We start from the raw sequence: 12,091 nt of genomic DNA, 5'->3' as shown, positions 1-12,091 counted from the left end.
CTCAGTTCCCTGTCTTCAGATAGAGTGGCACTGAATAGGAGTCATTAAGATCTCTGCCACTTGAAATCCTCAGCTCTCTGCTAGGGCTTCACTGAATGGGTAATGATAATGCTGGTTCTAAACAGCAGCAGCAGCTGGGGAAAGAATGTGCTCCCCCAGCCAGAGGCTGAGCCACTGAATACTGAGATCCCAAGTTCCTGTTCTGAACCCTGATGATCAGTTCCTTTGATGGGCCGTTTGTTGCAGTGCATGTGTGTTTGGTTGGCCCATCACAGTCACAGGTGGAGTCATGGAGCTAGGGGCAGGTAGCAGCCTCGAGCTCCCAAGTTCTTGGGGGCATTTTAGAACAGGAACCACTTTGGGAGTTCTGAAATAGTCAGCTCTGACCCATTGCCAAGAATGCACATTTGGTGATACGTGGGATGAAGCAAGCTGATCAAAGTACACAAGTGCCATCAGTACAGGGGAAAGCAGAGCCAGGTGAAAAGCAGGCTGTGGCTTGGGGTAAAAATGCAGTGATTAAAATGATGATGGACTGAACCTCATAGGCAAACCAGGAAGAATGCAATAAAAAGGATCAAGGAAAGGTGAGGGAGAAGTGTTAAAATGGGAAATTGGGAGGAGATGGGGAAGAGAAAGGAGAAAGGCCAGGAAAAACAGATTTAAGGAGTTGCTGCTTCTTTGAAAGCCAAGAAGCTGTTAGAGCAAAGAGTACAAGATCTCAGATCTTTGCAGCCCCCTGGCTGGGAAGGTTGGACTGGATTTTGTTCTTGAGCCCAGGCTACCTGGAGCACAGCCTCAGGAAATCAGAATGTGTTCTCATCACTCACTTTGTGTTCCCAAACAGAAGAGAAGAGAGGGAGGGTGGCCACCTTGATCCAGCTGAAGCATCTCCAGGAGGCCTTTTCTGGATGTCACATCGAGGCTGCCCTTCTACCACAACACGGAGCTGGTGATCCCCGAGTTCGTGGACATGGCTTTGCTCAGCAATATCCTAGAGGCCTATTCCTTTGTCTCAGGTAGTTGTTCAGTCTCAGCTGGGCCAGGTCTGAGGCCTGGGGCTGGGTAGAGCCATCTCCTGGGTGGCCATCTCTGGTCTTATACTCAGGAGAGATATGCCTCTCATAACAGAGGGATTCTGTGGTACTGAGTTTTGAGATGAAACGTTTTCTGGTTTGAAACTTAAGCTTTCTCTAATTTGGCAAATGGGGGGTTCTAAGAGCTTTATCTTGCTGAAAAATATTCGGTTTCCTTTTGGGCTCGGGTGAAGGAAATAGCCTGGGGCTACTGTTGGCTTCTGTCATTAAGCATTTAACTGATATGTAAGGCCAGAATGGAGTATCCTCAGCCTGATTATTTCTATGCAGTGGTTCTCAACTCCTCCCAGGGTGTGTGTGTGTGTGTGTGTGTGTGTGTGTGTGTGTGTGTGTGTGTGTGTGTGTGTGTGTGTATGTGTAGTCTGTGTTTGGGGGGTTGTGTGAGAAGTTTGAAAACCTTCTGGGAGACATAGAGACAGAAAGTATGTGAGTCTGGGAGAGTCTGATATTTGCTCCCTCCTTGGTTCACAGTTGTTTCTTTTAGAAAGATGGCTGACTTTCTCCTCAAGATCATTTCTTGAGAACAGGTGCTGTTCACATAAAAGGAGTCATTTAAAAATACATGAAAATATACCCAATAAAGCTAAAATTTTTAAAAATACATGAAAATGCTGAATTGTTTAAATGACCAAATTGATTTTCTTCTGCTTGAGTGAGTTTTTAAGGTTTTGGTAGTTTGCTTTATTTTATTTGGCCTTATGTCTCTGTTTGTTGTATAAAAGGAAGAGACTGTGGTTCTGATTAGGTTTCCCCTGGGGGACTGGTTTTACTTTCTAGTTCTCTGGTCAGGCTTGATATGTGGTGACCTCAGAGTTCAGGTACAAAACCTGACACTTCTATTTACAATGGCAAATCTGAGCTAGGGTTGAGGATAAAGGGAGTTCATGGCTTTTTGTTGAGAGAGCATCTTGGATGACGTGCAACCTGATTTTAGAAAGGAGGACTTCTCAGGAGCCTGGCAGCATGTAGTCTTCACATGCCTCAAGTCCAGGGTTCTCTCTTTTCAGATCAGCAAAGGCTCAGGTCATCAGTCAGCTCCTCACCTCCCCAAGGAAGTTCAGTGCCTGGGGCCTCCTTACCTGGGCACCCACACATCAGTGAAATCTCAGTTCTGCTCATTCTTCTAGGCTATTCTGGAGAGAAAGGACACTGGAGCTAGAAAAGAGATGTTTGAAACTCTGGTATCATGTTTTCACAAGCAATTAAATTGATGATCTCCTCAATTCTATAGTGAGGACACCCCAAAATGAAGTGGGGTGTGGCAGGGAGGGTCTGGAATTTCCAGGCCTCAGATGACACTTGCAAATAAGCTGTTGTAAGAAAATATCTTGGGTGAGAGCAAACAGGCTTCTGGACTTTGGAACTCTACTCAGCACAAGAAGTACCTGGCGGCTTTTCCATTTTGACCAGGATGACCCTGAGTTGTGATCATTGAATGCCCTGGTGTTTACCACATGTCTTATGATCTTGTTAAGGTGAAAGGGTACATGGCCCTGTTTTTCTCTCCCCTTCAACCTTTTTCCTTCCCACTCCATATTCTGGAATTAAATATTGCTTAGGATGCAGGAAGATAATGCTTCTTTTAAGTAAATATGGGCTGAGATAAAAAGAGAAGGAAAGGAAATGGAAAGTGGATTGGCTAAAATAAATTGCATTAGATCAAGTAAATAGACTTGGTGGCTAAAAATTCACTCTGAGTGTGATTCAGAACACTGCCTGACTATAAAGGAAATGAATTAAAAAATTTAAAATATGGGGGGCTTCCCTGGTGGTGCAGTGGTTGAGAGTCCACCTGCCAATGCAGGGGACACAGGTTCGTGCCCCGGTCGGGAAGATCCCACATGCTGCACAGCGGCTGGGCCCGTGAGCCATGGCCGCTGAGCCTGCACATCTGGAGCCTGTGCTCCGCAACGGGAGAGGCCACATCAGTGAGAGGCCTGTGTACCACAGAAAAAAAAAAAAAAATTAAAATATGAAGGTGAAGATAACAGCCCCTAACCGCTCCTATTTTCTCCCAGTTTATCAGTTGCCTCATCCATGTGGTCCATCATTTCAGGAACACACTTGCTAATACACATAACTCCTTTATTCCTTTGTCTAGTTTCTGGTTAAACCAACAGGCAAAATCCCAACTCTTAAGTAAACCCTTCTTTCTCCCCTTTCTCCCTCTGCACTCAAGTAACCAAACACTGTTACAACTTTGCAGATTGAAACCATTAAGAAATTCATGGAATTTGGCCTTAGCTGAGGCTTTGTAATACTGCGTCATTCTTTCTATTTGCTTTTGGATACATCTTGCTCCCATTCTTCACAATACCCATTTTAAACCTTGACCAAGGTATGATTTAAAATATCTGTTTATCAAAATGTACCCGTATTTGGCAAATGCAAACTAAGAAAAAAAGGCAGCATTAATGAAGAAGGGTTAAAGTTAATATATAAAGAGCTCTTACAAATCAACAAAGGATAAGTGTCCCAAAAGAAAAGTGGACAAAGGATAAGAATCAGCAGTTTGCCAAAGAAAAAATACAGATTACTGGTAAAACATAAGCAGCTCAATGTCTAGCAATTAAACAAATGCAAAATGAAATCAACAGTGAGGTTAACATTTTTTTTTTTTTTTGCGGTACATGGACCTCTCACTGTTGTGGCCTCTCCCGTTGAGGAGCACAGGCTCCGGATGCATAGGCTCAGCCTCAGCGGGCATGGCTCACGGGCCCAGCCGCTCCGTGGCATGTGGGATCTTCCCAGACCGGAGCACGAACCCGTGTCCCCTGCATCGGCAGGCAGACTCTCAACCACTGCACCACCAGGGAAGCCCCCAAGGTTAACATTTTAATTTTATAAAATTCTCAAATATTTGAGCGATTACATTTATAATTTCAATTTTGGAGAAAGCGTAGGGAGATGAGTACTTGCACATATTGCTGATGGGATTATAAATTGCTATAGCCTCTCTAGAAAATGATTTGGGAACAAATGTCAAAAGCCTTAAAACTACATATAGGGCTTCCCTGGTGGCGCAGTGGTTGAGAGTCCACCTGCCGATGCAGGGGACACGGGTTCGTGCCCCGGTCTGGGAGGATCCCACATGCCGCGGAGCGGCTGGGCCCGTGAGCCATGGCCGCTGAGCCTGCGCGTCCGGAGCCTGTTGCTCCGCAACGGGAGAGGCCACAACAGTGAGAGGCCCGCGTACCGCAAAAAACAAAAAAAAAAACAAAAAAAAAAACTACATATAACATTTAGCCAGCAATTCCACAACTAGGAATTTATCCTAATGAAATAATTAGGGATATGGGTCAAAATTTTACTGTGAAGGCAGTTTATCTCAGAACTGTTTATAATAGTAAAAAAAAAAATGTAGGTGAATATTAATTTAAGTAGAAAGATGTTTATGATGTGCTGTTAAGTAAACAAAGCCTGTTACCACACAGCATATACAGTATAATCCCATTATGTGTGTATATTCATATGTATATATAACCACATTTTACTATAAACTATATCTGGATGCTGGGATTGTATGAGTATGTGTCTGTGTATTTTTAATTCTCTTTTGCTTAGATGTATTTATAAGTGTTCTATACTTCATTGATATTAGTTTTGTAATAAGTAATGTTATTTTATTGAAATTTAAAAATTTGAAATATATATATGCATGTATATATATATAAATAAATAAGTAAATATATATATATATATATATATATAATTACCACTGCCTTACTCTTTTTCTGACTTCTCTAGCTGAGTATCTAAATGACCTGAACGTTACCACTTAGTTGTGCCATAAGTGTTTCAAATTGAACCTGACCTGGAATGGAATATTGTTCCCTTTAAATATGCTTCTTTTTTAAAAATTGAACTATAGTTAATTTACAATTTTGTGTTAGTTTCAAGTATACAGTAAAGTGATTCAGATATATATATATTATATGTATAATATACGTAATATATAAAAAATATATATTTAAATATATACTTTTACATGTAAAAGAATGTATATATTTTATATATATAAAAAGAATATATATATATATTCTTTTTTAGATTCTTTTCCATTATAGGTTAGCACAAGATATTGAGTATAGTTCCCTGTGCTATACAGTAGGACCTTGTTGTTTACCTATTTTATATATAGTAGTGTGTATATGTTAATCCCAGACTTCTCATTTATCCCTCCCCACCTTTCCCCTTTGGTAATAAGTTTGTTTTCTATGTCTGTGAGTCTATTTCTGTTTTGTAAATAAGTTCATTTGTATCATTTTTTTAGATTCCACATATAAGTGATATCATATATTTGTCTTTCTCTTTCTGATTTGCTTCACTAGTATGATGATTTCTAGGTCCATCCATGTTGCTGCAAATAGCATAATTTCATTCTTTATTTATGGCTGAGTGATATCCCATTGTGTATATATATATACATATATATATATGTATATATATATATACCACATCTTTATCCATTCATCTGTCAGTGGACATTTAGGTTGCTTCCATGTCTTGGCTACTGTAAATAGTGCTGCTATGAACATTGGGGTGCATATATTTTTTTGATTAGAGTTTTCTCCGGATATATGCCCAAGAGTGGGATTGCAGGATCACATGGTAACTATTTTTAGTTTTTTAAGGAACCTCCATAATGTTCTCCATAGTGGCTGCACCAACTAACATTCTCATCAACAGCGTAGGAGGGTTCTTTTTTCTCCACACTCCCTCCAGCATTTATTATTTGTAGACTTTTTAATGACGGCCATTCTGACTGGTGTGAGGTAATACCTCATTAGAGTTTTGATTTGCACTTCTCTAATAATTAGTGATGTGGAGTATCTTTTCATGTGTTTGTTGGCCATCTGTATGTCTTCTTTGGAGAAATGTCTATTTAGGTCTTCTGCCCGTTTTTTGATTGGGTTTTTGTTTTTTTGATATTAAGCTGTATGAGCTGTTTGTATATTTTGGAAATTAATCCCTTATCAGTAACATTGTTTGCAAATTAAATATACTCCTTATTTTGTTTACCATCTAGGGCATCACCTATACTAGAAATATGATTTTTAGCCTTTGATGCATCTTCTTCACTGCCCATATCCAATCACTTACGGTTGGTCCATTTCACCTTTCAATGTCCCTGAAATGCCTCCCTTCTACTTTATTCCCACTGTAACTGAGTTGGTTTAAGCTCATTCATGTTTTTGCCTGCTTTGCCATAATGGCATTTTCTATGGTCTACCAACCTCCAATCCGTGTTTTGTAGTGAAACGATGTTTCTAAAATGTAGGTGTGATGATGCAATTCTTTTTACTTTTTAGAATCTCTTTGTGGATCCTCGTTGTATCAAGGATAAAATCCAAACACTTTTTTATGGTTTAACAGTTAGAGTTGTTTTCAGCTGCAAATAGTAGAAACCTTCAATTTGGTGGCCTAAACACATAGGAGTTATCTTACCCACATAACAAGAAGTCTCGAGGTAGGTGGTTGCTAGCATTAGCTCAAAAATATAGGGGCCAGATTCTCTGTGATTCTCATGACCTTTTTTTTATGCTTGTCATCTCATGGCTGCAAAATGGCTGCTGTTGCTCTTGCCTTTTGATTCAAGATTGAAAGACATATGAAAAAGGAAGGAGGTTCCAGCCGACCTCATCTCATGTTTCATAGGCTAGACCTGTGTCATATGGCCATTTCTAGGTGTAAGAGAGGCTGGAAAAATGAGAATTCTAGCCTTTTCAACTTCCAGACCAGTGGTTCATAATCAGGGGTGATTTTGCACAGTAGGGGAATTTCTGCCTATGTCTGGACACATTTTTGGCTATAACAACAGGTGAGGGTTGCTGCTAGTATCATCTAGTGGGTAGAGAAACATACTACAATGCATAGGGCAACCCCTATGACAAAGAATTAACTTTTCAAGATGTAGGTCATGCCAAGGTTTAGAAAACATGCTAGAATAGAGACAAGCAAGAGGCAACGGACTTAGGGATGGTTTGAGGTACTCCAATATGCAGTTTTTTATGTGGCTTACCAGGGCTTTTATTGTCTAACCTTGACTTCTCCATGCTCTTATTTAATTATAGTCCTCCCTGAGCAAGGCCTCACTTCAACTATTCTAAACCACCTGCCTAGCCTTTTCTCATCTCTTTTGCACAGTTATTTCCTTATCCAGGAACTCTTCCATTCAGTCTTGGACTGGCTAACTCCTTCCCAGTCTTTAGTGTTCTCTCAATCATCTTCTCCCCTTATTCCCTACTCTGGCTTAGGTGCCCATCCACCTAAGAATCATCCATGTGTTCTCCCTACACATGTTTGGTTTCCTCTATCTCAGCACTTGGATTGGAGCAGTAAACACTTCTTGTTCTAACTACTTGAAAGCAACCCCTTGGTATCATAATATAACAATTTAAAATGAGGATAATCTCATTAATAATAATAACCTCATTAATAACTTCTAGGAAGGTTGTTAGAAAGATTAAGCTGAATGATTGCTCTTTTTAATTTAATGTTTTGAATTGATAATACATTCTCCAGCCTCACTCTTCCATTCTTTTTAGATTTTTCTTTAAAAATCACCTTCTCAGTGAGATTCCTTTTGGTCACTTTGTCTACCTCCTTCCCTCCAGCACACATTTAACATATCATATCTTCCTTCCTATTTTTTCTGTTTTCTCCTTATCACCACCTAACATACCACCTATTTTATTTATTTATCTTGTTTATCATCCATCTCCTTGCTAGCTTACTAGAATGTAAACTCCCAAGAGCACAGAGATTTGTGTTTCATTTATTTACTGCCATATCCTCAGCATCTAGAATAGTGCCTGGCACCTATTAGATGCTCAACAAGTTAGTGAATGAATATTGCTCAGTGATCAAACAATACAAGATGACATGTAGTAAGAGGTCTTACTCCAGAGCTGTCTCCTACTTCTAGTCCCCAAATTTGATCCATACCAGGCTTCTCTGCATCTTTCCAGAGTTCTTTGTGCAGATATAAGAAAATATAAGCATACAGTCTCACCTTCCCCACTGTTATACACAGGTTTGTACTTAACTTTTTTCACTGAAAAATGTATTTTGAAAATATTGTATTTAATATCAATGTATAGAGAGCTTCCTCATTCTTTTAGACAACTACACACTGTTCCATTGTACAGATGAATCATAGTTTAACCAGTCATGGCCAGTGGGAATGGTTCAAATCTTTTCAAACAGGACAACAAGCCTGCAATAAATAACCGTGACATACATATGTGTTCAAGTGCATTTGTAGAGAAAATTCTCAAAAGTAGAATTGCTGGATCAAGTGTACAATAATTATTATTTATGATAAGTATTACCAAATTGGCATTTAAAGAGTTTCACAGATTTACTGCTTATAAGATGTATGAGAAAACCCTGTTACAGTATTTTCAAACTGTTGGATTTTTGAGTCTGGTAGATAAAAAATAATATCTAAATGTTATTTAATTTTTGTTCCTCTAGGTCATAGGTCAGGAAACTTTTTCTTTAAAGAGCTAGATAGTAAATATTTTCAGCTTTGTAGGCCATACAGTTTCTATTCTAACTCTCAACTCTGTGTTGTAGCATGCAAGCAGACATAGACAAAACATAAATGAATGGGCATGGCTTTGTACCAATAACAAAACAGACAGCTGGCCAGATTTGGCTTGTGAGCCATGGTGTGCCAGCCCGTGCTTTCAGCGAGCATCTTTTCATATGTTTAAGAGCCATTACTTTTCTGTGAACTATTAATATTGGGTTGGCAAAAAGGTTCTTTCAGGTTTTTCTGTAAAATGCAATGGAAAAACACAAACAAACTTTTTGGCCAGCCCGATTTTTTTTTTTCTTTTTTTGGTCCATTTACTTTATTGGTGTCTTTTTTGCTCTTTCTAGGTGCTCTTTATATATTAGGTCTCTGTTACATATTTCAAATATTTTTCCCAATTTGTCATTTAACTTTGCTTACAGTAATTTTTTTCATTGAATAAGTTTTGGGGGATTATTTATTTTTTTACTTAACCAATATTCTTTGGATGTTTAACTGCCACTATAGCTGTGCAGACCATGTAGTATTTAACCAGAATTTGAATCACTTTTCCTATGAGATTGGCATGAGGGAGGTAGTCTCAGCAATGAGGGAGAGTAGACCAACATTACTCAACTAATAGTCACAAATTTGGAGATTTAAGAAAGTATTGTAATTTCTGTTTTCTATTATTATTATTCTTTTATTTATATGGGAATCTGGTGAAGGCTGAGAACCTTTATGTCTCTAGGCCAAAGGCACTGTTGACTCACAGTAAATTTTTGTGGAATAAAGTAATCATTTATTGACTTATAAAATAAAAAGAAAATCCAACAGTTGGAATATCCCCTTTCGGAGAGTTTGGTGAAAGTGGTACTTTCATACACAGCTGTTGGCAAGATAAAGTAATGTACCATTTTTGAACATTCATTTAGCAATTTGTATCAAGAGGTATAAAAATATATACCCTTTTGACATGAAGATTTGTATTCTGAGAATCCATTATAAAAGCAGTAAGTGAAACAAACAAGCAAAAAAGGAAGTAGTGTTAAGCACAAAAATGTTCCTTCCATCATTTTTACTAAAAAAGAAATTTGCAACAACCTAAGTATCCAAAGGTAGGAAACTATTTTTGTAGCCTATGGTGCATTCACTGGGTAGAATACTATGTAGCCATTGTTAAGTATGATTGACTGGGAGACTGTGGAGCAATACAGAAAGACATTTACATTATATGAAATGTGTATCCTTGGGGCGAAGAATGAATAGGTGGAGCATAGAGGATTTTTAGGGCAGTGAAAATACTGTGTATGATGGATACATGTTATTATACATTTTTTGAAACTGATAGAAGGTACACCACCAAGAGTGAACCCGAATATAAACTCTGGGCTTTGGGTTATTATATGTCTATTAGGTTCATGTGTCAAATATAATAATTGTACCAAATTATACCAAGTGTAACAAATGTACCGCTCTGATGGGAGATGTTGATAATGGTGGAAGCTATTGCATGTGTGGGGTTGGGAGGTATATGGGAAATCTCTGTACCTTCCACTTAATTTTGCTGTGAACCTAAAACTGCTCTAAAAAAATCATCTTAAAAATAAACAGAAAGTATATCCAGAGAGAAAAATATAAGTTGTATATAAACTGACTATAACCAAGTAAATATAAATTTATATAAGAGAAAGAAAGAACAGAAGAAAATTCGCTTCACTGCACTTCATAGTGTGTAGTTATATTCAGGTTGTAAGATTATGGTGATTTGATAGATTTTTTTCTATTCCCTACTCTTTTAATATTATATTATTATACATAAATCATTTGTCACATATATATGCATATATCCATACTGGCATATATCTATTTATCCACATATAATAATTGAACTTTTAGAAATTGTGTATTCATGATTTAATTCAATAAATACTTAAGAGATAGGCACCGTGAGCAAAGCACTGGCTGGATGCTGTGGCAATCCAAAGTGAATCATGTGGATTCTCTTCTCAAATTTCTCACTGTTGTATGGGGAATATAGTGGTTACATAACTGATTATAATACAACTATATAAAGTGTGCCTAGATTGGAGGAGCTAATTACACTCCTCCCTTCCATACTCAAGGAGCCAGAAAAGCATCAGAATACAGTATCAACTTGCCCAGTAAATAAGCCAGATCAGATAATGTGTCAGGGCCTTCTACCTAGCTGCCCTTGAGTCCTGGGCTATAGAACTGCAGGTCTTTCCCACTGCAGGTAAAGAAAAGTGAGTAGGGTGGATTAGGATGAGGTGGAATAATGAAAGGCCTCTTCTGGGGTGTTTTTGCCTGGGGGCAAGAGAGGGGGAGTAGGAGAAGAGAGGGGAAGCTGAAAGAAGTGAAAGCAAAGGAGAACCAGCACCAGAAGGAAGGAGCACCAGAGCCAGCCTAGTGGGCACAGTGATTCTCCAATACTCCTTCCTGGGGAAGAAAAAATCAGAGCTGGAAAGAGAAGGAAGGAAGCTTTCTCCAGCATTTCAGAGAAGGCAAAAGTTTTAATGGGAGTCTTTGTTTTTCTATAGGGAGGGGCAGAATCCCATAAAGAGACATCTTCACAGTGCCTTAAGAATTCAGAGAAGAGTTTGTGCTGAATACTCCCTGATTCTACACAAGTCACACTGTTCTCTTTAAAGCCTATCTTTTAAAATCTTTTCTTTTCCACTCAAGGGATTGTAAGCTGTAGGACCAACAAGAAAGTCCATGCAGGGAAAAGATTATGTTTGCACAGACCTCAGCTGAACTGGCCTGGACTGGTGTTACTGTTCTCTCCTACTGCGTCTGTTGGGCATGATCTGACTTCCAAGGGTGCAAATGAAATTAGCCCCAGGACCTCCCCATAGGTCCTCTTCCTGCCAATGAAAACAATGACCCTGCAGGAAGCAAGATATAGCAATACATTTATTTTTATTTATTGAGGGAAAACTACCATCAATAGCTGTCTCTATTCTGCTTCTTGGTCAACTAACAGCTATCTGGATCTCCTCAAGACAGGGTAGATCATTGCCTAAGAGGAAGTGACCTGGAACAGAGAGAGATAAAGCAACCACAATAGAACTACAGTTTGATTTTTGTTAAGGAATGATGAAGAGAAACAACACAAATTATATCAGCTGTGAAAATCAGTCCTGAGTCACCTGCTCAGGATCCAGTGACACTCAGTAAAAACTCCTTGCCCTCTCTGGTTGCTTTTACTGGGTTTCTCTGGGAATCTGTGTCTGAGACAATAGTAGGCAAAAAAAGATGTTTTCTTATCTGGGAAGTTAAGACAGGACAGGATGGACTAGTTACGATAGAGGGAAAATAGTGGTTTCCAACATTCAGTTCAGTAACCATCTTCAATTTAACCTATGTTATAGGTGGGGTGAGGGCAGGTTGTGAAAGAGAGACATTAATTCACAGGGAAGGGAGGATGGGATGAGAAAAGAAAGGAAGG

The 12,091-nt window shown here is 38.8% G+C and overlaps 1 protein-coding gene across 5 annotated transcripts in view; it reads left to right on the top strand.

The window, feature by feature from the left end:
• EVA1A (eva-1 homolog A, regulator of programmed cell death) overlaps nt 1-12,091 on the top strand; it is a 78,104-nt gene that overhangs the window by 56,995 nt on the left and 9,018 nt on the right. For all 5 annotated transcript variants that reach the window (XM_032653475.1, XM_032653476.1, XM_032653477.1 and 2 more), the window contains one exon: nt 848-1,019. In XM_032653475.1, the coding sequence (XP_032509366.1) occupies nt 974-1,019 (46 nt within the window). In that variant the 5' untranslated portion in view covers nt 848-973. The remainder of the gene's footprint in view (nt 1-847; nt 1,020-12,091) is intronic.

Source organism: Phocoena sinus, chromosome 13, assembly GCF_008692025.1.
Source record: "Phocoena sinus isolate mPhoSin1 chromosome 13, mPhoSin1.pri, whole genome shotgun sequence".
Lineage (NCBI taxonomy): Eukaryota > Metazoa > Chordata > Mammalia > Artiodactyla > Phocoenidae > Phocoena > Phocoena sinus.
This window is presented reverse-complemented; position numbering and strand designations above follow the sequence as displayed.